Genomic DNA, 25509 nt, shown 5'->3' on the forward strand with positions numbered 1-25509 from the left:
GTCTCTCACTGGGACCTGGGGCTTATAGATGCCCCTAGGCTATCTGTCTAGCCAGTGCCAGGGAGCCAGCCATCCCCATCCCCTGCCATGGGAGCTCCTTTTGCTTCTTCTGCTCCTTCAGCCAATAGCATTTAAGATACCAGCCCACTTGGATATGGTCTCTTATACTATAAATGCAGCTGTAAAGCCTGTGCTCGCTCTCGTTTTACTCTCTCTTCCTGTTCCCAGTTCGTGCAGAGGACTGTGACCTAGAACAGTGATCTGTGATTATCCCCTAAGTAAATAACCCTTTTTTATACCTAATTCTGAACTAGTGTGGGATTATTTTGTGACCTCCCCCAGCATTGGGATGACAAGTGCACACTTCCTCATTGGCTTCACACATGGATGGTGGGACCAGAACTTGGATATTTGAGCTCTCATGACAAGCCATGTCCCTAGCCCACCCACATCAAGGGTTTTGGGGTTTTTGTTCCAAGTAAAGAACTAAGTATTGTACATGATAACACACCAGAAAAAATAATAAAAGCACCTTAAAAACAAAGATTCAGAATTCATATGGCTTGATATTTGGAAGTCTTTCATCCAACTCGTTTATTACAGAAACTTCTAGTTCTGCACCAAGCACAGCACAATGAAATATTACACTGATTTTCACCATTGCACCGGCACTCACAAACGCACAGCCAATGTCAATCAAATATACGGAAGCAATGATCCACGCCTGAAATCCCAAGGGGAATTCTCTGCAAAACTTGAAGTACATCTCTGCAAAGTGCCAGGGGTATTCTCCTTCATGGTGTGTGGCCAACATTTGAGGATGTGTCACTGTGGAGTGAGTCACTCATTTCCACGAGCAACTTTGAAATGTGTGGAACTAACAGAGTGTTCCGGCATGTGTCCTTGGGGCTCTGGGTTATAGTGCACGTGCAGATAACCTGAGTGAGCCTGGGTACAGCTCATGTTCAGCTCTCATGCCAGAGCCTCAATGCAAGCATTCGTTCACACCACGACCTCAACAGGGCTTGGGAAGAATGTCCGAGATCTCAGAGTGTGGTTGTGTGGAAGGTGTACTCTGTTTCAGGGCAGAGTGATGGGGAATTTAAGAGATTTCAAAACCAGTTTCCCTAGCCAGGTGTGGTGGCTGTGTGTTTCAGACCGTGTGTGGCAGACCAGCCTTGGTTATACGAACAGATCCCGGCACAGGCCACTGCATGCTCTCAGCATGTCACTTGGAACAGAGGACTGCAGAGTGCAGATGAAGAGAGATCCTAAGGCTTCTCCTGGGCATGAGGAGAGGCCCGTGAACCTCTCCAGGCAGACGAGCTTGTCTGCAGTCCACAGCAACCGAATACACGCAAACACCGCTGTGGCAGGACTAACGTGGCCTCCGAGAGTCACTAGAGGACAAGCCACGAGCTCACTGTGGCAGGCCTATGCTTAATTACTTTCATCATTCCCAGAAGGGAACTATACACGCGAGCCTGTTTCTCCATCCGTCTGTGGTCCACAGCAGTACCGTTTGCCTCTCCTTGTCCATTCCTGTGAACTACATGAACCACACTGGACTTTAACAGACACAACAACGACAACAACAGTGACTCTAGGTTTTCTTTCACAGAAAGAGTAACAGTCCAGTCTTCTTTCACTCTTTCCTCTTTTTTTTTTTTTTTGTTTTTTTCGCTTTGTTTTTTGGGTTTTTTGTTTTGTTTTGTTTTTCTTTTGTCTCCTCTGACTCAAACAATAAAATTTAAATAGGAAGATCTCTCAGGTGTAAAACACCCTTTAAAAAAATAAAACTTCCAAAAGTAAAGCAAAATCTTTTACCAAAATACTTTTCATTTTTCACATTGTTCTGAGACAGTTCAACAACTACCCTCTATCAGCTTAAAGAACTCCTGCTTTTTTCCCCTTGCCCTTAGACTGAATGGAAAAAGTTAAGGAAAACTAATGATTCAGAAATCCCAGAAGATGAGTGTGACATACACAGAGTAAGGCTCTTTGGATTGTCTAGCACACTTAAGTTTTAATGTACTCATGCCAGTTGCAATCCCGAGGGTCTGCTAGGATGTTCGCAACAGCAGCCCAATGAGAAGAAAGTAATAAATAATATCTGCAAAGAAAATAATTTAACTTCTGGAAACTATGTTTCTTAAAAACAACCAGTTTCTTTAGCTGCATCGTTCTCCTTTGGCATAGGTGCTGCTCCAGTCCTCATTAGTGGTGCTTCCTGGCTGGCGGTGGGACGCAGACAAGACGCAGCAGACGCTGCCTTAGGGGCTATCATTTAATATAAGGCATCGCAGTTACGAAGAACTAGACAGTGCGCTCAAAGCAAATGCCTGTTGCAGATGTGTTAAGGCATAAACAATAGCCCAGCCTTGAGCTATGAGGAGTGGAGAGAGATGCACCAACGGCACAGGCCATCTTTAACCAGGGCAAGTCAAGAGCTTATCTCCTATAGTGAAACTAAGTCAGCAATACTGCAAGGAAGCAGCTATAAAGTCAAAGCCTGAGGGCTAGGACCTATCGAGGCCCCGGAAGCTTCCCTTCAGAGCACTCAGACTCTGAAGAAACCCCATCTCTATGTGTGGAAGGTGGCACAGATGTCACTGTCATGGAAATGTGCCCCTTGTGCTACCCTAAGCTGCGTACATCAGAGTTCCCGGGGGGAGGGGGAGCACGCTAACACTGAGACAGCTCTCAGGTAGCCAGCCCACTTCTCCTGAGGGGTCACCACCCATACTGCACATTGACTAACGGCTGGAACGGGCTGGAGTGTGCAGCTCTGTGCATGTTACCCTGGACAGAGGACCACTTTGCACGCTACTAGTGCTCCTAATCCTCATGTGGTCCACGGGATGAGATGCGGCCTCCATCCACCCTCCACGCTTAGCAATGTCACCCCAGGGCAGGCAGGTCAAGGAAGAAACACTTCTCTCTTAGGCAGATGGCCACATGTCAGCCTTCCCAGCAGCTCCAGGGTCCCCAGAACCTATCCTTTAATGCTTGGTGGCATCAAGCTGAAGCTGAATGTACGTCCTGGTTTTCAAAGGGTGGTGGCGGCTCTCTCCAAAAGGTGAAGTTACTGAAAGTATCTGAACATGGGAAGTCGGAGGAATGGCTTCTCTTCAGTAATGGGAAGACGTGGTCAACCACTTCACAGAGCCTTACATACCTGAAAGGGAAGAAAAGCAGTAGGTTCATCACCCATGGAGCCACACCAGATACACGAAGGTGAGTGCCGGACTCTGGGCTGCACTGCGGGCTGGGGAGAAATAGAGTATCGCAACTCCAGTGAGCAGCCATCAACCCTGCCTCAGCACAACCTTTCTAGCCTGGTGAGCTAACTGCAAGAGGGAAGGGGAGACTGACTATGCCAAGAGGATAAAGCTCCCAAGAGGGGCCAGCCTGACTGTGCATGAAGAACAGACAACAGGCACAGAGATGCGGGGGTGGACAGAGGGAGGGAGACCAGCATAGTCAGAGGCATCTGCTTGCCACTGAGGTCACATGTAGGCTATTGGGGGAGGAACCACAGACAAAGCACATCTTTAGAGCAGCAGAGACTACCACATTCACAGTGAAAAGATGCAGGGCCATGGGCTTATCAAAATGCAGGTTTGGCATCAATCCTCTCCGGTTCCAGCTGTGCTCTCAGGCAAAGGCTTGGACGTTTCTACACCCTGACGCCCTCTACCAGAAAGGAAAGGAAATGAAAACTGCCACTTGCTTAGCGTCAGAAACAGAATAATATGGGCAATGATTCAATAGTGTGTCCCAGGAACTCATCAGTCAACGGCGGATCACCTGTGCTTCAGGAAAAGTCCTGGCTGAGGGTCCCCAAGCTTAAGGCCTCCCCCAGTCTTTCTTACTGTATGACTCTGGGCAAGTATCCTGCCGTCCCTGAGCTTCAACCCCTTCATCCTCACAGTGTGTGGGACTGGACCACACAGGCGTTTCTAGCACCCCCTACCTCAGGGTACTTTCTCTGTCCCCAGGAAGATGTTGCCTAGCTACAGCCTGCACTACAGAGAGAAAGCAGCTCCATAGCTGGAAGACCTCCAGGCCCCTCCACACAGTGATGCGGACACGCCCAACCCCCTCCCGCACAGCCTAGTCTCCTGTTTGACAGTCCCTGGGCCCCTCTCCACCCGCTCGTGCCGAGAACCAGAAGGGGTTTTCGAAACCCAAACTCCAGGAATTAGCATGTTCTGAGGCATGAAATGACTTCTTCAATAAGGCTGCGTGTGTGTTTAATAAAGGGCCTCCAACGGACTCGTGAGAAACAGTGCGCCTGCACAAAGCAGGGAAACCTCTCTTACTACTACACTAAGAATTATGTCTTTCCTGGGGATTAAAGCAAACAAACAAATTTTTAAAATACCTCCTGACTTGAAGGCCTATTAGTCTGAGGTTTGTGGCTATGGGGGTGGGGGACTCCCCACAAGGAGCTGTCCCCTACCAGGCAAGGTTCACGTGCCCTGGCAGCGGTGCCTGCTCCATCTGGGTGGCCCATTCCACCCTCCAGGCATGGGCTCCCTGGAGCAAGGACAGGACATTCCCTGCCTATAAAGGAGGAAAGCCCTGAACTCGGTTCTCTGCCCAGTGGAACTTCATCACTTAGAGACGGCCCACAAGATCATCCCAGGCTACAAAGGACAAGCACCTGTTTGGCTAGAACTGGCCATACCCAAGGGCCTGGAAGACGGCTCAGCAGGTAAAGAAGCGCTTGCCTCAAAAGTCTGGTGCTTAAATTCAAACCCTAGAGCCCACAGAAAGGTGGAAGTAGAAAATAGCCTCCACATGTGCATGCACATGTGCGTGTACACACACACGCACACACACACGCGCACACACAAACGCAAACACACACGCGCGCGCACGCACATACACGCGCACACACACACACACAAATTAATAATGATTAAAAGAAAACATCATACCAAGCTCTGGGTCTTGGTATACATGCTTCCTGAAGATGGAGAATTCACTTCAGATCACCTGTCTCAAGACCACAAGTGAAAGGGTCCTACCCGACCTGCTCCAAGGCCTGATCTCTCTACAAAGCCAGGAAGCCACGGCTCCCTCACATTTGGAACTGCTCTGGTCAAGCTGGACTTAAAAAAAAAAAAAAAAAAAAAAAAAAAAAAAAAAAGACCACCTTCACAGTGAAAAACTGCGCTCTCATTCTGAAAGTCAGACTGGCCTGGAACTCGCTATGCAGCCTCCAGCAGGCTTTAAAGTCACAGCAATTCTCCTGCTTCTGCTTTCCAGGGTGCTGGGACTGTAGGTGTGAGTCACAACCATGCCCAGCTCAAAAAGAATGGGAAGTCCTCACCAACATCAGGAGGAATTACAGCCCACGCCCCAGACCCAACTCTTCAGCTTACGCCAGTGCTGACATCACTTAAGTCATAGGCTATTTTCCCATTTGGTATGGATCACATGAAACAATACACCACCACCTCTGCGGTGGGCAAGGCAGAGTGACAGACCCTACCTTGGCTGATGCACCCAGTAGGGCTGACATGAGAGACCCACGTGAGCCGAGGCAGAGCCAAGGGTGATGCCACATGCCCTGCAATGCCTCATTCTACACAGCAAACCAGCCAGGTGTGGTGGCGCACCCTGTAATCCCCATGCTGGGGAGAAAGAAGGACTGCCAAGCTCAAAGCCAGCCTGGATTCCATGGCAAGGGCCTGTCTCAATGCAAAGCAAACAACATTAAGCCAGGGACTGAGAAGGGCACCTCTGCAGTGCAATGCTCACCTAGCATGCCCACGGCCCTGGGCTCCATCCTCAGGACTATGGGGAAGAAAGTGTCACCTGGGTTACATTCCTAACTGACATTCTAACTCAGCCAACTGAATATCTAGTTCCTGAACTCATTCAATTCCATTCCACAGAAGACTCTACCCTCTAGTTGAGACTTAACATCCTGAGGGATCTGACTTCGTTCTAATTGTCCAAAAACTAATCTGGAGACTGAAGACATGGCATTGAACTCCATTTTTAGAGGAATTAAAGATTAAAACAAAGGCTAGAGAGATGGCTCAATTGATAAATTGCCTTCCCTGAAGGAATGAGAACCTGAGTTGACATTCTCAACATCCACATAAAAAATCAGGTACCATACATGCCTGCAACCCCAGTGCTAGGGCACTGGACACAGGAAGGTCCTTGGAGCTCGCTGGCCGGCCAGGCCAGTCAAATGGGTAAGCCCCAAGCTCAATGAGAGACTCTGCCTCAAAAAATAAGGTCAGGATGATGATGAAGACACATTGACCTCTGACCTCCATAGATGGGAACACATACAAGTATGCATACTGCATACATGTGTTCACACACACATATACATTCAAAGATGAAAACAGAGGTAGCAATGGCTAAAGGGATCTGCAACAGACAGTGATGCTGGCTTCAGGACAGTGGGGGGGGCAGTTCCAGGGGAAGAGATAATACTCACGAGCTGATGTTGGTCTTGGCATGCTCCTGCACCAGCTCTCCCTTGGGGTTGACAGTGAAGATCCTGTTCAGGGACACACCCACTTGCTTGTAGGAATATACATCCTGCGGTTAGAAAAGTGATGTAACTGTCAGGGGAGGCAGAGAACTCACTGTACAAACAAGTACATACCACCTTTCATTGAATGTTGTATTATCCAATTTTCACTAACCAGTGCTGCCCCTCAGGGGAATGGGCACACATTCAACTAGCTTTCCTCCTGAGCCTCAGTTCCTTCACCTCTTCAGGACCTGAGCTGATGAAGGAGGTCCTTCTACGTATGTGCTGCTTTTATTGGTTGATGAATGAAGCTGTTTTGGCCAATGGCTTAGCAGAGTAAAGCCAGGCAGGAAATTCGAACAGAGACAGAGTGTAGGAGGAGTCAAGGAGATGCCACATAGCTGCCATGAAAGGAGAAAGACGCCATAACCTTCTGATAAGTCACAGCCTCGTGATGATAGAAATGGGTTAATTTAAGATATAAGAGCTAGGTAGGAATATGCCTAAGCCATTGGCCAAGCAGTGTTATAATTAATATTGTTCCCATGTGAGTATCCAGGTCTGGGCAGCTGGAAAATGGAAGAGCAGTCTCTGTTTACATTGAGCTGAGTTCCCACGTCTCCAACCACTCTGGCTGGCACTCCTCAGACTTATTTACTGACCCATTTTCTCATTTCAAAATAATCTGCCACAGGTTTTTAAAGTAGAATTTTCCAGCTCAGTGGGGTTGGAAAGATAGCTCAGGGGTTAAGAACACTGCCTGCTCTTCCAAAGGTCCTGAGTTCAATCCCAGCAACCACATGGTGGCTCACAACCATCTGTAATGTGATCTGGTGGCCTCTTGAGAAAGAGCCCTGGTCAGTCATCCCTCATCAACTTAGACAAGTTCAACAGAACCACCATATACGGGATACATGCCTGCTTCAGCGCTGCCAGGGCATAAATTTCATTCATGTTCATTTTCAGTTAACGCCCAGCTCTATTCTATAGAATACAGGACCTTCTGCCAAGAGTGGGTCACACACCCAACATCTCCACACACCTCTGCCACCCTATGAGTTTTTGCTATAGGCTTCAAACTGAACCTTCCAGAAAGCTTGGGTCCCACATGTCATCTCCACACATTTCCTCCAGCCAGGAGATCTCGCTACATGCTTCTGGGTGGAGGCGCTGGACCGGACACTGCCATCATGCAGGACTGGCACATTGGGCCCATCACTCAGAAAGGACCCCGCGCCTTCAGTGCCCTCATTTCACTAATGTAATGAGTGACACACAACTGCAAGTTTGTGGCCCAGGTCACCAGCTTCAAGTGCCTTCCAAGAAAACCGGAGGCCATGTCCGACATGATTCTTAACCCCTCTGCTTTAGGAGGAGGCTCATTTTACATGCACTCCTTGGCCAGGCCTTGGGGAAAGCTTGGGCACCAAGTATAATGTCTTAAGGCTTCGCAGACCCCTCAGGTACTCACTGCAGGTCGGTTCCCAAAAGCAGCATAGAAGGGTTCCGTGTTTGGGAAAAACAGGTTTTTGATGTCTGTCAAACACTGGACTTTGAACTTTTCTGGCTTCTTTTCAATCACTTCTCTATTAAAACAAACAAACAAATGGTCAGCATGAGAGGACTTGGTTTGCTTTCAAGTGGCATGAGGATCACGAAAGCTGCCCAGTCCGACAGCCTGAGTATAGTCCCCAGGGCCACATTAGGAGAAGGGAACTGACCCCTGCATGCTGTCCTCAGACAGACAGACAGACAGACACACACGCAGACACCACTGTACATGTGACACTGTACACACAAAATAAATAAAGAAATTTAAATTAGGAAATTTAAACTAGTCTTCAGGAAAACACTCAACTCAGAATGAACCACACTCTCAGCATAAGAAAAATCCAGAGGACCATGCATGGCAGCACACACCCTGAGATTAACAGAAAGGAGACCACCTCGGATACAAAGACACTGATCAACATCTAGTTAGAATGAAAACTCTTTTTTAAATTTATTGTTATTGGTATGTATGTGTGTCCATGTGCCGTGTGTGTGTGTGTGTGTGTGTGTGTGTGTGTGTGTGTGTGGCCTGTACAGGCCAATAGCTGATGCCCAATCCCCTGGGGCTAGTTTTACAGGTGGCTGGGAGCCATCTAGCATGGGAGTTGGGAATCAAGTTCTATTCCTCTGCAAGAACAGGAAGTGCTCTTAACTGTTAAGTCATTTCTCTAGCCCCAGGATAAAAATTCTTATATCAAAAATAGAAAAAAACTACTAGAAAAACTACTACAAAAAGCTGGTTGTGGAATCAAACACCTGTAATCCCAGAACTAGAGAGGGAGAGGCATGGGGATGGCCAAAAATTCAGGGGATAGCACGGTCTACCTACTGAGTCCCAGGCGAAGACTGGGCTTCCATAAGGCCCTATGCAAACCTCCTATGGAGAGTAAAACAAGGGTCTCCAGAAACAGTGCGGTTCAGTGCTATGTTTCAGGTGCTAGCCAGCGAGCAACATAAGAAAAGGAAAATAAAAGCTATAAAACTTAGAAAAAAATTAAGGGTTAAAAGATATGAAAGACCTTTTTGGTTAAAATTATAAAAACTCAAGGCTTGAAAGATGACTCATTGGGTAAGCACACTGGGTGCTCTTCCAGAGGACCTGGGTTCAATTCCCAGCACCCACATAGCAACTCATACTGCCTGTAACTCTAGCTTCAGAGGATCCAATACCTTCACACAGATATACATGCAGGCAAGACATGAATGCACATGAAATAAAAAAGGTAAATAAATTATAAAAATATAAAAAACTCACTGTAATATAACAGAGAAGAAAACCCTAAATAGACATACCAGATTCTTGAATTGGATGATTCAATATTGTATCGAGCTATTAATTCTCTCTAAATTGGCCTCTAGATTCATTGTATTTTTAACCAAATCATAACAGACCTTTAATGAAACTTGGTTCTGAAACAGTGGGTCCAATGTAGCTTGGACACTGCTAAGCATGGAAAGTGAGCACTAGGACCATGGGCACTAGTCAGAAGAGGCCAGCTAAGAGGCATGTGTATGTGTGTGTCTGTGTACGTTAGTCTGTGTGTGTGGACCACAAGCACGTATGTGTTATGTCTGTGTGTGTCTGTCTCTGTGTGTCTGTGTATGTGTCTTTGTTTGTGTGTCTGTGTGTGTCTTTGTGTGTGTGTATGTCTGTGTCTATATCTGTGCCTGTGTGTATCTGTGTGTGTGCAGCACATTCGTGTATGTGTGTGTGTGTCTGTGTGCATCACATTCGTGTGTGTGTGTGTGTGTGTGTGTCTGTGTGTCGGGGGGTGGATCAATGGGTGCATGTACAAGTGCAGGGGCCAGTGGTCCATCTCAGATGTCATTCCTCACTGATCCAGGACTCACCAAATAGGTGAGGCTGACTGACTAGTGAGGCTCAGGGATTCACCTGTCTCTGCCACCACACCCACGGCATCCTAAGAGACTAGAATCTGTGGTGGACCTCACAGTCGGAGTTAATAATGCATCCATTGTGAGCTCACAAGAGCGAAGACTGCCATCCTGCTATATTCTCAGGCTGTTTGTTCAACCTGCTTTTAAGAGAACAATGTAACCATCAGCCTTAATTGCCTTGGGATTCCCGTGTGATCAGTTTTTACAACCTAAGCTAATGGATGGCTATAATCTTAATTTATGAACTCTTCCACGCTCCTGACCCAGAGTATCACAAGTGTGTGCCATGATAACCATTTACTGAAAGCAGCAAAAACAGAGGTTAGACAAATCGTATAAAATGAATATCCACCATAAATGTTGAGCATGACATTTGGATGCTGCTTGGTAAGCAATGGTGTTTGTTATCTGGGTCAGTCAGGGTCAGCTGGAGTCAGTGACCTAACCTCTTGTCAAACTCTGTTAAAGATTTCTGGAAAATATCCTCCATCCCATGCTCACATGATACTTTCTGTGTGGTTCACTAAATACAAATCAGAAACCCTTTGTTAGGAACAGACATAAACACACAGGGACAGGGACAAACACGGAGGCAGAGTTAGACACGTGACAGAGAGACAAGAAGATGGAGCAGAGGATGGAAAAGGGAGCCGAGAATTCAAATCTGGGTTCACTCTGGGCTAGACGGCACCAAGGGGAAGTGTGACACCAAGGGCAAGTCCTTTGTTAATGTGATGTTGATGCGTTATTGGTGACTCGAGTTTATTATGAATGCATTCAAAGCAGCTGCATTTTGGTGACCTGTGCAAGGAATCTCTAATGCATCTCTCTCTCCCTCTCTCTCTCTCTCTCTCTCTCTCTCTCTCTCTCTCTCTCTCTCACACACACACACACACCACACACTCACACACACACGCACGCACACTCACACACGCGCACACGCACACACTCACACACACACTCACACACACGCACACACGCACGCACACTCACACACACGCTCACACACACTCACACACACGCACGCACACACGCACACACACACACGCACACACACGTGTGGTTCTGGATCTCAAACTCCTCTTTGCATTCGCAAGGGCATTTATCAACTGAATCGTCTCCCCAGTGCTATAGAATATTATTTTAAAATGTTACATTTGTTTAGGCTCTGGAACGCTTGTTAACAATGCAAAGATGTGCTGCTTTTGTTTATGCTGCATTCGTTTAACTCTGTGAAGCTGTGATTCTTTGCCTGATATCTAACAAAGAGCTGACCAGCCAATAGTGAGGCAGGAGAAAGGATAGGCAGGGATGGCAGGCAGAAAGGATAAACAGGAGAGGAGATCTGGGAAAAGAGAGGAAAGGAGCAAGAAAAAACAAGGAGTGGAGGATGTCAGGGGCCAGCCACCCAGCTATACAGCCAGCCACAGAGTGAAAACAAAAATAAGATCTACAGAAGTAAGATAAAGGTAAAAGCCCAGAGGCAAAAGGCAAATGGGCTAATTTAAGAAAAGCTGGCTAGAAACAAGCCAAGCTAAGGCTGGGTATTCATAAGTAAGAATAAGCATCCATGTGTGATTTATGTGGGAGCTGGGGGCCAAAGAGCCCTATAGAGCAAAGAGAAAAAAACAAATAACACTCCAGTCCAACAGTCTACTCATTCTGCAAAACCTGCAATGGGAAAGAGAACAAGTCTGGGCAGCAGGTCAGTACGAGGGTCTCAACTGGCAGGACAGTACCTGTGTAAGGCAGAGAAGAGGCTGCTTGGGCTAAGCAGAAGTGGCCCCTGCGGCAGCACTGTGCCCCTCTCGTTGACCCAGTGAAGGTAGCCCCTTGTCATGTCTGCCATTCCAATGGCACGTGCCGAACAGTAGAGAAACTTGTAGCCGTTCCTGAAAGACATAACCCATCTCCCTTGAACAGCGCTGTACGATGGGATGTTTCAGCATCCCGAACCCTTACTACCTGCCCTACAAAGAAAGGCATGGTTGGAAGTGGCTCAGAGGTAAAAGTCTATATTCTGTAAAATGTTATTTCCAGTTGAGAATTAGCTTCAGTGCCGCTCACTGCATCACAGATTAGCTCTCTGAGTCCTAGCTAGAGTGGCCTTCCATAAGGATAAGCCACCATTCACCTCTTCTGCATACCAGACAGCACCATGCTTCCTATAGCCAGACAGTGTTTGCGGGACCCTTGGTCAGTAAGAATGAAAGGGCGCTTCTTGGGGTGGGGTAGGGTGGTAAGACTTGTCCACCACAGAGAGGGCAACGCTACAGACTTTCCCACCCCCATCAGCCCTCGGCCACATGCTCTGAGCCCTCCATACAGCCCAAGATTTCCAGAGATGCCCATGGGGCTCAGCATGCCCCTGCCCTCAAAGAGGATAGAGGGCTGTGGGCAAAAACCACAGCAGCAGTGGGGTGCTGCGGGGATGGGGAAAGGAGAATGATAAACCGTCTGCTCTTGCTTGTCGAGTTCTCAGTGAGCCCCACGGGGGTCTGGAGAGCACTAGAGCTGAGCACGGCAAGGAACCTGTTTCCAGGCTTCTCATTCTGCCCCAGTCTCTACACTTGGCTTTATTAAACAATGCAGGGGCTGGAGAAATGGCCCAGAAGGTACAATGGGTTAAACAACAAATAGTGCAAAACTGACCACCGCATACCACCCGAACCCATGGAAAGACTAATGCGCCGGCACCACCAGCCGTGCCAGCACTCCCATGGCGAGACGGGAGAATCAGGCCAGCCAGCCTGGAGTGCACAACAGTGGCAGAAACAAGAGCAACCCTGTCTCAGCGACGTGGAAGGTGAGAATCAACTCCTGAGAACTGTCTGTCCTCTGACCTCCACAATCAGGCTGTGGCATGCCACAGACACAAACACACACACACACATATGCACCACACATGCACACACATACACACATGTACACACACAAATATAGATGCACACACACACGTACAATAAAAATAAAAAACATTTCAAAGCCCACAATCCAGACAGACTTTAAATAGTTTTGAATGGTTTACCACCATCAAATTTTCCAAGACAAGCTTGTAGACTGGGGTCCTCAGCACAGCTACCTTGGAGCAGGGAGATGTCACATGCTTACAGTGATGCACTGTGAGACACAGCATCCCCACTTCCGCCACCGGGTGCCCACAGCACACAGTAATCATGACAATCAAAAATGCCTTGAAGCATGGCCACTCGTGCCTGAAATCATAGCACTTGGGAGGCAAAAGCAGAGACTGAGTTCCAGGTCAGTCTGGGCTACATAGTAAAAAACCCTATCTCAAAATTAAGTCTCTAGACGCTACTATATATTCAGCAGGGCGGTGTGGGGGACCCCCGAAGCTACCTCAGTTGAAGGCCCCTGATGTGGAGAAAAGGGAGTCTTGCCTCATTTGTAATCCCAGGGGAAAGACAATCTTACCTGCCCCCTAAGGAAGCAAGTGAGTTACTACTCCATGCTCGGAGGGAGAGAGACTGTATACAGAGCGGGGTGGGGGTGGGGGGGTCACAAACTGGTGGACAGAAGATGGGAGTCAGGCGCTCTATACTTACTGACTGACTTTATGGTACAGCTTCGCTATGCCCTGGTGGGTCCAATCCTTTCCCAGTGTGGGCAAAATATGACCAAGAGTATCCGATCTAAATAAAGATAAATACATATAATAAGCCAAAGGCTACTGTAAGAGGAGGAGAAAAAATGTCCAATTGGCTTAGAAACACTACTTGTGCCCCATAAAAATAGTATGAATGAAGGCTCAGAGGGTAAAGGTGTTCGCTGCCTTTGATCCCAGGCACCCACATGGCAGAAGGAGAGAACAGACTGTCCCCAGATTGACCCCTGAGGTCCATGCTTATGCACATGTGGGTGCACCCACAAAAATGTATAAAAAAGAAAACCAAAAGAAGTAATAGCATGAATAAGAGCCAATGGAAAGCCCAGGCTCACAGAGTCAAGTGAGGACACTACGGGAAGGCCATGGTGAGCATCATGCTGAGGACTGGGTTTGCCAAACCCAACTGTGGGGCTGCTAACCATTTCAGAGCAACATTCTCCAAAACCCACCAGGCTAGGGAGATAACACCCAAACAGAAACAAGTCATCAGACCCTAGTGGCAGCCAAAGTACTGCCCCTATCTGCACAGTTCCTGATGCACCAGAAACTGGACGCTCCAGCTCCCACGACGCTGCCCAGAGTGCGATGGAAGCCAGCTCCAGATGGAAGCTGCGGTCAGACCCACCTTGTGATGGTCCCGTCGATATCTGAGATGATCACTTTGTCATCCCAGTTCCACAGGTAGATGGTGCCTTCACAACGACAGGTGCCCTGGTACTGCGTGGTGACACTGAAAACCACATCGTTGGGGCCATTCTTCAACTTCAAGCTTTTCTGAAAAACATGAACCATTTGTGTACTTGGCAGGGAGATCCAGATGCAGGAGTGGTTTGGCCTCTGCAGGCTTTAAAATCAAACCTGGCTTGCTTAGGCCACTGTGAAATTCTCTCTTCTGTTTCTGGCTGTAATTCTTTTCAGGGCTGGACAGGCGACCTAAGTCAGTCCTAGCTTTCCCCGGCCCCACCTGGGAAGCAGCCACCGACCCCTTACAAAGCATTCTGCTTCTAAAAGCCTCGCTGACTTAATCCAGCACTGAGAGTGAGTGCACGGAGCTAAGTGACCAGCGGCTGCCAGGCTTCACCAAAGAAATGGGAAGGGTCTTGGTGTGAGAATGCAAACGTACAACAGGCAAACATGTCTCCCTCAATAGCAGGTTTTTATTGATTTTATAATAACACAGACTGGAAAGAGAGGCCTTGAATCCGTAAAAACAAAGACTAGGCCCAAGCATGTTATACCAAATTCAGGAAACAAAACTACCTTTGGTCGGTCTTCAGTCTTTGCTGGCACACTCTGAGACAGGGCAGCTGACCCACAGACCCACACGGTTGACTCTAAGTGTCCCCTGGGGTGCTACAAGTGGCTAATGTGGGGTCATCCTGTCCCATTAAATAACATCCTATCGAAACCTGCTCCCCATAAATTCTTACAATAGATGCACAGACTTTAGTGTAGAAAAGCAGAGATACCTGCACTGGATGACCTTGATTTGAAGTTAAGTCTAGGGTTGGAAAGACCTCATTAAAACTAATATAATCTCTCTCTCTCTCTCTCTCTCTCACGCACACGCACACACACACACACACAGACACACACAAAGGGGGGGTGTCTGTTTCCTAAAACTCTCTAAACCCCATCGCGCCTGCTTGATCTCCACCTATTTTATAGATGCATTTGAGTTAACAGGCATCTCTCTCAAAGCAAAAGCACTCATGAGAGACATTCCAAAGTCTCCTGGCCACTGGTAACGAGGATAAATGGGCTCAGGCAAAGCTACCTCCTCCTCCTAGGTCAGAAAAAAAGCAACTCAGAGTGCAAAGTCATGTAGTGGGTCCACACGAACAGATACAAAGTCAGGGTGGAAACACAGGGTACCAAAGTGAGAGTGTGAGGTCACTAGCAGGCATGATAGCATAAGAAAGGTCCTAGGAAGGGCTAAGTGAGCACAAAAGTAGAAGGAACCCCCAAACCTTCAAGAAAGCTCTAAAACTCTATCTGGTCACGACCTGTACTAAGAGCACGAGACTCACCAACTGCTCCGATGTGAGCCGCAGGGTCTTTTTGTAGCTGACGTTGGACAAAAGAGAGAGGTGGCTTGAGCTGGATGGCTTGGCGGCAGAGTGTTCTTCATCGCTGGAGGATGACTCGTGCTTTATTCTGGAACACATGGCGATGTAATTAGGAGACACATCTGGGTAACCATTAAAAATGCATTAGGCCCGAATCAATGACTCAGTCAATTGGGTCTCTTGGGTGGTCATTTGCCATATGACTTTAGATTTATCAATGAACTCTCCAATAGCCCCATTCATACATGGCTTCGTTGTAGAGGGGGGGGGCTGCCACTCCTCATTCACTCCTGGTTTATCAACTCTCATCACTCACTTTTAACAAGTGTGATTCCACGCCTGGTGAGCAGGGCTACGTCCATTCTGATCCAGACAGTCACACATGCACGTACGCGCGCGCGCGCACACACACACACACACTTACACACATGCCTGATGAACAGGACTATGTCCATTCTGATCCAGAGTCATATATCTGTGCACATGCATGCGCACATGCACACATACACACACGCGCACGCACACAGACAGACAGACAGACACACACACACACACACATTTCTCCCTCTTCTCTTTCCACTGAAGGCTGTGGGCCAAGCCCTGAGAGTTCAAATGTCTACAGTCCAAACACCATCAATTCTCTTCTCTCCAATTTCATCAATTCCACATATCCAACTCCAAACAATTAGGGCACTTCCTGGACCTAAGAAGACCCGCTAGTTCACCCCCTGCCCCCAAGACTCCTAGAAGTCACAGAATCCACAGACCAATGCTGTAGCTCTTCTAGAGGCTCCTACGGGCTGAGGCTGGGAGGCAGGGTAAGGCTCAGGACCATCGTCTTTTACGTGTCTCACAGAAAGCAAGTCAGCCAATTAGCTTCCCCCTGAGTTCAATTCTACGGCTTCACCCTCAACCTAGTATTTGTTCTGCCTCCCAAGTCATAGCCCCCTGCAAAGTACTTGCTAATGGCTTGGACTGAATGGAAAAAGCCAACTGCCCCCAAAGCAGGCATGCCCCTAATGGTCTCTCTACTGCTGTGATAAAACACCATGACCAAAAGCAACCTGGGGAGGATAGGTTCGGTTCACTTCAGCTTAGCGCTGTCTGGTCACACTCCATCACTGAGGGAAGTCAGAGCCATAACTCAAGGCAGGAACCTGGAGGCAGGAGCTGAAGCAGAGCCCAGAGAGGAACGCTGCTTACTAGCTTGCTCCACGTGGCTTATTCAGCCCAGGGATAAACGATACTGACGATGGTGAACTGGGTCCTCCTGTATCAATCGTTAAGTAAGACAATATCTTACAGGCTGGCCTATAGGGCATTTTCTCAATTAAGATTCCTTCTTCCCAGGTATGCCTAGGTTTGTGTCAAATGGACAAAAATAAATAAATCAACCGGCACACCACTTTCACATCCCTTTATACAGACAACATGCACACGGACCTCCTCCTTCCTTGCCTCAGGGAATGTTCCCTCTCCTTCCAGCCTGTTCCTGCCTCCGTTTTTCCAGGCCTGCCTTATGGCCACCCAGATAGCCTCTCATACAAGCTTTTCCACCATGGCTACTCACTCAAGAAGTGATTTACACAGCCTGATGCTGCTCAGGACTGAGGAGTCATAAGGAACACTCACACAGCACCCCCACTTCTGTGTGAAGACCTGGCTCTGAGGGGAGCCAGATACTGAAAAAAGCAGACAACTTAGTCCAGTTATCCCTGCTCTCTTCAGGTTTTTGCCTAAAAAAAAATTTTAAAAAAATCAGTGACCACACAGCCACCACTGCTGGAGGAGTGCTCTTGGAAGTCACAAAGCTTGTGAATAAATTCTGGGATCAGCGGCCATGTCAATGGAGACAGACTATGTATGGGCTGCAATCCGGTTATCTGAGGCAGACCTGAGGTCTGTGTGAGTCAGAGTGTAGACAGCAGCTACGATCTGAAAACCCAAAGTTGCCAGCTCAAGGAAACACACCCTGCACTACTTAAAATGAATTCCTTCATTCTAAGGTCCAGAACATACTGAATTCCACCCCGCCAAAACTCAGGCTGTGGTAGTGAACTGTGGGAGAATGACCGACAACAGAGGAATCCTCTCTGAGCCTCAGTCAGTGCCACCATAAAAGCTCAACCAAAGTCCCTTTCCTGTTCCAGTATCTGCAGATCCCACCAGGAGCACTCGTCCCTCTGAACCGACATCCTAGAGGTTTTTGGATGGGCAAACCCAGTCCTGGAGCCCGAGTTACATGATAAATGCTCCCGACAAAGGCGCTCTCCTCAGGCAGGATGGGCTGGAGGCCCTGGCTGAAGAGGAAACCTTCCTGCTCCAAGCAGTCTAAAGCGAAATGAGATCTGAACAAACTCGCGGCCCTGGGTAACAACAGCTTGATGTGTGCCTCTGCCGGAGGGGATGAGCGTGCACATCGGAATGGCTGTGATTTCCATCTGCCGCTAAATTCATGTGGCATGCCATGTTGGAGGAACGTAGGAAGGGAAACACTCAAAAACAAAAATGGGAACTGTACAGTTGGCTGCCGCCAGTTCTCTGACGGGCACAGGGTGGGCCAGTAAAGGCTGCCACCTTCCAAGACCTCACCACCCTGGGTGGAACAGGGTGCTCCTAGCCAGAGCCCCCACATCACGCTTGAACCAACTCAGTCACTTGCTCTACAGTGGCTGCAAACGGCGACAAAAGGGCCCAAGTCATTTGAAAATCTGTGTTCAGATGAGGAACTGTGAGCAACATTTAACATGTCACAGCGCACATTTTTCAAATGGCATTTTAATTATTTGTGTGGTGACAAGCTGTTTGCTCAATTATGGGACTTTGGAGACTGTTCTGTCAATCAAGTCTGCCAATTAGGAAAACATTCTGATGCCAATTTTTTTAAGTCATCTATGTGACTCTGATAAGACTGGATGTCAAGGGTGCCACCATACATGAAGAGGTTACATTCCTCCAGAGAACTCCCACTTATTCCAGAACCTTGATTCCGTCACACATGAGTCAACGTACAGTTGTTCAGGTTTGATAAGCATAATTCAGAATGGGGCAGAGTGGGGCTGCTTTCCCTACCAGAAAGGCACTTCTCCACAGGCAGATGGGAGGAAAACCCAGCAGAGCAGACATAAGCTTCCAGAGCTGTGCTCAGCTCAGAAGGGCTGCTGTCCCTCCACCCTCAGTCTGCCCCTGGGTCCCTGAGTTCCTCCACAGCCAGAAATAGAAAGAATGAATGTGGAGACAGGAACAATGGTGGCACCATGTCCTGGGTCCTGCCCCTTTGCCAAGGTGTCACAACCCATGCTCACTGGGCCTCAGGGACCATCTCCTCAGGTCTAGGCCTGGCCTGTGGGCAGCAGTTTGGAAAATACTCAGTACTTGGCCCATGCAATAAGTCTTAAAATAGTCTAGAACGCCCAGTTTAAGGTGATCACGTCCTTTAGGTGTCTGTGGTCTGGCCTGGTGGGCTTGTGCATTCTGATACCTTACGCCAGGGTCACTGTGAGTGCTCAGCAAGGTGGCAGGGGAAAAGAGATGCCAGGGTCTCTCATCTTGACTCAGAGATGGTGGAGCAGAGTGGCATCCTAATGAATCAAAGACCACAGAGAGGCGATCTAACACCACCCCTGTTCCATACTGCACAGACAGAACGCTTGACCAGAATGCCACAAAGACAGTGTTGAGGCTCACACTGCTGGGCATCTCACCCACTCCAGGAAAGGGCACAGGAGAGCACAGAACAGCAGGGCCAGGAGCAAACCCACCACCTGGACACCAGCAGCAAAAATGGGAATCCTCCCGCTTCAAGATCACTCGAGCTGAGAAACAGCCCAACCATGTAGTCCTCAATTCTACCCTACCCCACCCCCAACTAGTGCTCTACAAAGTACATGCTCCCTTACCAGAGGCACAAGTTTCTACTTCCAACAGAGAATTCCAGAAATATAATCTAAGGTACAGAGCTGTGGCCAGGAGCCAGAGGACAAGAAGCCTAAACTAGCTTTCCCTGTGAATAAACCAACATGCAGGGAAGCCCTCATCAGCTCAGGCAGAGTTCAGTGTTCTCAACACTCCCAGGTGTAATTGGCCTGGCCTTGGCCTCAGAGGCACTAAAATAAGGAAGGTGTGAACGGGACCCATAGTGACTCTGTCCAGGTTTTAACTCAGTCCCAGTTTCCGTAGGAGCAGGAAGACTGCAAGGTAGAGGTGTTGACATGTCAGTGTGATACTGGCACAGACTGTCCCGTGTCAACCTCTGTTCCAGTGACATCACCCAGAGTCAAGGCATATAGAGACAAGACTGACCCGAAGACAGACTAACTATTGCTGACTGGAATGTCAAAAGCTAACCAGGGACTGGAAAGACGGCTCAGTTGGTAAAGCGCTCGCTATGCAGCACGAGAAACCGAGTGGGGATCTGCCGCACCCACTCAAAAGCCAAGTGCGGTGGCTCACATCTGTAATCCCATTGCTGAGGGTGGGAGGCAGGTGTGGAGACAGATGGATTCCAAGGTCACAATGGCCAGGCAGCCTACCAGAAACAGTAAGCCCTGAGGTCAGGGGGAGACCCGGCCTCTAAAGGCATCCTTTTAAGGGCAGAGCTATGGCCTGGAGCCAAGGGACAAGAAACCTCAGCCAGCTTCCCCTGTAAATGAACCAGCAAACAAGGAAGCTCCCATCGGATTAGCGAGAGTCCAGTGTGTTGACCTCTGACCTTTACACATACACGCATAGGCAAGTACACTTGTGTATGAGCATACCCACAGACAGACAGACAGACACACACACACAAACCACATGCTAGGATCATAGGAGACATTCTAGCTAAGTAGCTCCTTGGAGACTCACATATACCTTGAACCTCAACTGTCTGAGAGAGAAGCTGCACACACTGGAGAAACAAGAAAGACCAGTTAAATAAACTGCTCCTGGCCTCTGTCACCTAGTGTAGTGACTTCAGATCCAGTGGGAACTGAGGCCTAAGGCGTGAGCCACTGGCTGACCTCATCAGTGTCCAGTGGGCGTGCACATGACGCTAATTCAGCTCAAGAAAGGAGTGGCACCACGGCCAGAAGGACACCCTGCCCCCATACCTGGGGGCTAGGCCAAGCTGTGCAGGCTGCTCTCCTGTAGTGTGGCCCTTCCCTGGCAGGCACTGCTCAGGCTTGCTTTCCTGAGGAAAAGAAAAGAAGCCATTAGAGAAGGAGGAAAGATAAAGGATGCTCCCAAAAGCTTGGGTCCCACCGCGGGGCTCCCTAAGGCCCAGGGCAAGACAGGAAAGGTACACACCCAGGTTGAGGACCCTCACCCAGGAGGCTCTGGAGGGGTCTATGTTATGGCAGGTCCCCATTACTTCTTTGCCTAGAAATATCGTAAGATTAAGCTGAGAAACCTTTTTGACAGAAATGAGTCTGTTAGTTATCCATAAGTGTTCCTGGCACCCAACCAAACGTCATCATCCTGTCACAGAGACACACGCTTTAATGGTGGCTGCCTGAATTCCTGAGGGTTTTCACAATATTTTCTTCTAATTGCCAATAGAAATGTTCGAAAATATTTGCATGCCATATTTTTCTCGAGGAAAATGAGAAAGCATTCATCTTTTCCGATGCTGTGTGATCCTAGTGGGAAAATGTTCCCTGGGCATCCAGGAGAGGCCCAGACCAGTGCTCTAGCTTGGGAACCCTAGGACAATGCCGCTGACTGTTCAGAGCTTTGTCTCCTCGCTTCTCAAACAGGAATGGGAATGTTGAGCAGTGACTACTGATCCATAAGCCAGAGAGCCTGACACACAGTAGGGAGGGAAGGGAGGAGGAGAGGGGGGGGGGAGGGAAGTGAGGGAGGAAACAGGACAGACCAGCGAACTACCACTGAGTCAAAAGAGGCCAGAGAGCATGTTGGGGGATGAAGGAGACACAATAAAATCACTTTGTGTATGTCCTTTAGTCAAAGAACAGGTTAATGACCTCCAATGTCATATTTTTAATAAAGCAAGCAAGGTAGGCTAACCAAGTACAGTGGCTCATGCCTATAATCTTAGCATTGGGGAAGCTGAGACAGGAGGACAGCTATGAGTTCAAGGTAAGTGGAGCTCTATAAGAGTCTGTCTCAAGGGGAGGTAGACATAAAGTAATAGTGAATATCTTAAAGTATGAGACTGGGGACTAGTTTGAAATATGCCTTCAGCTGGTTGGTTGGTTGGCTGGCTGCTAGGTTGGTTGGTGAGTTGGTTCGATATAGGGTCTTGCTATGTAAATCCTAGCTGACCTGACAATGACTACGTACGTAGCCTGAGCTGGCCTCCAACCCGTGGCAATTCTCCTACCTCTGCCTCCTGAATACTAAAGTTACAGGCTCACAATGCCATGCCCAGATTTACTCTGTCCAGTTTGTTTGTTTTGGGGGTCTTGATTGGTGTTTTGTTTGTTTGTTTCTGATTGATTGGGGGGAAGGGTGTGTGTTTTGTTTTGTTTGGTTTGGTTTGGTGTTTGAGACAGGGCCTCATATGCAGCCTTGTCTGGTCTTGAACTCACAGAAATATACTTGCCTCTGACTCCTGGGTACTGAAGTTAAAGGCTGCATCACCACATCCAGCTGCTGTTTGCTTCCATAAGAACAAAAGCAACTGCCGTGACCATTCATTCATTATCAACTGAAGGATTTAACTGTGTGACTTGGCTGCCACAGATAACTTTTCACTCGGCTAGTTCAGAAATATGGATCTGTATGAATAACTGTATTTGCATTCTTTAGAGAAATATTTAATTTCATAAACACTCTTTCCTTTACACTGGCATTCCCCTTAATTCTAACTGTTGAGAATCTAGATACCCTACAAATAAGAGGTCTCTGAAATGGATTTCTGCCTGAAATTCTAGAACATCCTGTCCTCTGGCTAATAAACTAGCCCTTTATGCTGTTAAGTCTATTGCAGGATAGCATCCATGTCATCCTGACTCGCTGAGTCCCTTGGAGGTAATGCAGCAGGTAACAGTACACAGACGCATCAGCAGCATGTCAAAGGACAATCTGATCTGCACACAGCGCTTAAAGCACCTTCTCCCTTGGCTCCACAGACTCAGGTGAGCCCACGGATGTTTCTGGATGGTTTACATGGCCGCTGGTTTTCATGCTTCCTCTGGAAGCAGCCGTCCAATAAATACACACAGGACCCCTACACCAGTCCCACAGCAAACAAAGCTGTGGATGGGTTCTGCCTTTGTGGATCTCAGGGTGTGGAGGAGCTGAGAAATGTTAGTCGAGCAGTCTCACTAATGAGTGCATTTACAAATCCTGACAAAATGCATCAAAGACAAAGTCATGGCCCATGCAAGCAGAGATGGTAAACCAGGTTAACCTGCATAAAAGGAGGAGTTGAGTTGTTGGTCAATTACATGAAGGGAGATGTAAGGGATCCTGACAACACTGTAACATGTGCAAAGGCCCTGAGGTAGATTCTATTTTGATCAACTACACTAAAGCGAAGACGGAAAGAGATGACAGTACTAGCAAGGGAGGTCAGAGCTAGAACACCCAGATACTGTAGGATGCTAAGGTCCTTCAACAAAAGAAAGCCCTAAGTGTTCCTGAGAGCAACTCTGACTCCATGCCTTGATGCTTCTGCTTCGCTGGCTAAGTGATAAACGGGTATAGAGTACAAACAACTGCCTGATTTGTCTGGTTTAAAAATAAGAAATGAAGTCATTCCAAAGGGCCTGTGGGTGATTAGGGCAAACCAACAGGTGAAAGCCTTAAGATCCACTGAGGGGCTGGTCAGAGGAGGAGCCATTAAGAGGGGGGCGAACAGCTAGGAGAACACGGAGCTGGAGGCCAAACAAGGGCTGAGAGATGGAAAGAGGCCTTCCAAGATCACAAACAAGTTCTCATGTATCCAGCCTGTGCCTTCAGAGATGTGGCTAAGGAGGCTGAGTCAACAGCCATGTTAAGACGCACTGGCGTTACCCTCACCAACATCATGTATTCTAAAACCTAAGTTATGTGGGAACCCTTCTGTGGTGGTGAATACTGTCAACGTGACAAGATCTGGGAAGACCCACCCTGACTGTGAGCAGCACCATTCCATGGGCTGAGGTCCTGAACTAAAAACAGGGGTGAGCGCCAACCCAGCACCAGGCTTTACCTCGCTGCTTCTGAGGACAGATGTGAGCGGCTGGTTCATGCGCCTGCTGCCTTCCTGTTTCCACCGCCACAGGCCATGCTCTCTAAATCTCTGACTCCCTAAGTGGCTTTTGCCAGGTTTTGTGTCCCAGAACGAGAAACGCACCTAGTACATCTTCTTTACTGATACAGAAACCCCAGAGTGGAAAAACAGCTCAACCTGGGGCTGCAGGCAGAGAGTGGCAGAGCCAGGCTCTGCTGGCCCCCTCTTTCTCGTCTGCCTTCTACTCTTGTCCCCTTTCCAGGAGGGCCAGCTCACCGAAACCCAGTATTACGGCACCCATTTCACTCACACAAGCTGAAAGAAGCAAACCTGACTACACAAAACCAAAACGCGCCGAGTGCAACCACCAGCCACACCATGCCACGCTCCCCACTTACTTCTTTGATTGTGGCGTTTCTTCCCCTCCAGGAAAACCACCATCTTCCTCCCTTTTTGGGCATCTTATCTCTCAAGATGGATTCCACAGTGGCCTGTTTTAAATGGATGGTAACATAAATAATGGAACCAAAAAGAAAAAAAGAAAAGGAAAAGGAAAAGAAAAAAAAGCATCAACTTAGCACACTCAAAACAAAAGAAAATGTACTTGCAAATTAAAGGAGGCGGAATAAATAAATAATAAATAAAACGTAACGCAACATACTGTGGGCGGACTGAAAATTTTAGAAAGGCAAAACCTAATGGCGTCCAAAATCACGTGAAGGTAACTGAGGCACGAAGACTTAAGAAGATGGGAAAAGAACCAATGAACAACAAACAAAATACAACACAATAACAACAGGAAAGAAAGCATTAGAAATCATTAGTGGTTAGTAGATCTTAAGTTTTCAAATTAAAATAGCTAACTGATTACAATGCTACTAGTCTCAATATGATGATAAAATAAAACAGGAAGCAAAACACGACCATATGGTGCAGTGTCCAACGGCCGTAAACAAAATATACAGGCTTTTGTTGTTGTTGTGGTTGTTTTAGGTAAACATGTCTCCAAAGCTCAACCAACTAAACTTTAGCAAAATGATTTAAAAATCAGGAGTTAAAAATAAAATTCAAATGGACAGCTTGAATACATCAAAGTGTAATGAGGGATATTAAGTATGAAATGATAATTTTATAAACATTCCCAAAGAACAACATCTTCCTTCAGGCTATTTTAGGGTCCAGGTAAATGTTATATGATTTTCCTTCTTCCCTTTAGACGGATTCTAAGTAGCTATTACCTCAATCAGTGAAGAAAGACTTAGCCTTTCAACCTAACAGGTACAGAAGATAGACAGATGCTTCACAGGTTCAGCCTCAAATAAGCAATTCATATTTCAAAGTTCCTCCACTGGCAAAGAAGACAAAGGGGGCCCAGGGAAATGCAAATCATGCATACAATGTTCAATAACACATGAATCTATTGTCCACTCCCCTTCTCCTCCCCCACCAAATCCATCCACAGCTAACAAGCCCCAGGCAGAATCTAAGGTTCTTTTGAAGAGTCAGCAAACAAAAACAGCAAAGAAAACTCCTGGGCAGGATTACGGCAAGTAGACCCTAGTCCTACAGGGTGTTAAGTTTACAGTGATCTTAAAAACCCAATGTCGGATTCTGAGCAAACTTCACTGAAACAGGAAATCTAAAGTTCAGATTAAGAAATGAACCTAAATTCACAGATAAACAGAGAAACCGCCAC

The 25509-nt window shown here is 47.7% G+C and overlaps 1 protein-coding gene across 9 annotated transcripts in view; it reads right to left on the minus strand.

Annotated features, from left to right (window-relative positions):
• Window positions 1–565: 565 nt before the first annotated feature.
• Lpin1 (lipin 1) overlaps window positions 566–25509 on the minus strand; it is a 107534-nt gene continuing 82590 nt past the window's right edge. For 6 of the 9 annotated variants that reach the window (XM_057768304.1, XM_057768332.1, XM_057768296.1 and 3 more), the window contains 10 exons: window positions 24475–24552; window positions 24212–24304; window positions 20746–20825; window positions 15617–15743; window positions 14212–14360; window positions 13525–13611; window positions 11698–11850; window positions 7980–8094; window positions 6470–6573; window positions 566–3178 (listed from right to left, as the gene is read on the minus strand). In XM_057768304.1, the coding sequence (XP_057624287.1) occupies window positions 3019–3178; window positions 6470–6573; window positions 7980–8094; window positions 11698–11850; window positions 13525–13611; window positions 14212–14360; window positions 15617–15743; window positions 20746–20825; window positions 24212–24304; window positions 24475–24552 (1146 nt within the window). In that variant the 3' untranslated portion in view covers window positions 566–3018. The remainder of the gene's footprint in view (window positions 3179–6469; window positions 6574–7979; window positions 8095–11697; window positions 11851–13524; window positions 13612–14211; window positions 14361–15616; window positions 15744–20745; window positions 20826–24211; window positions 24305–24474; window positions 24553–25509) is intronic. The other 3 variants (XM_057768351.1, XM_057768324.1, XM_057768314.1) reach the window with 1 other exon arrangement.

The sequence above is a fragment of the Chionomys nivalis genome, chromosome 1 (assembly GCF_950005125.1).
Source record: "Chionomys nivalis chromosome 1, mChiNiv1.1, whole genome shotgun sequence".
NCBI classification, from domain to species: Eukaryota; Metazoa; Chordata; class Mammalia; order Rodentia; family Cricetidae; genus Chionomys; species Chionomys nivalis.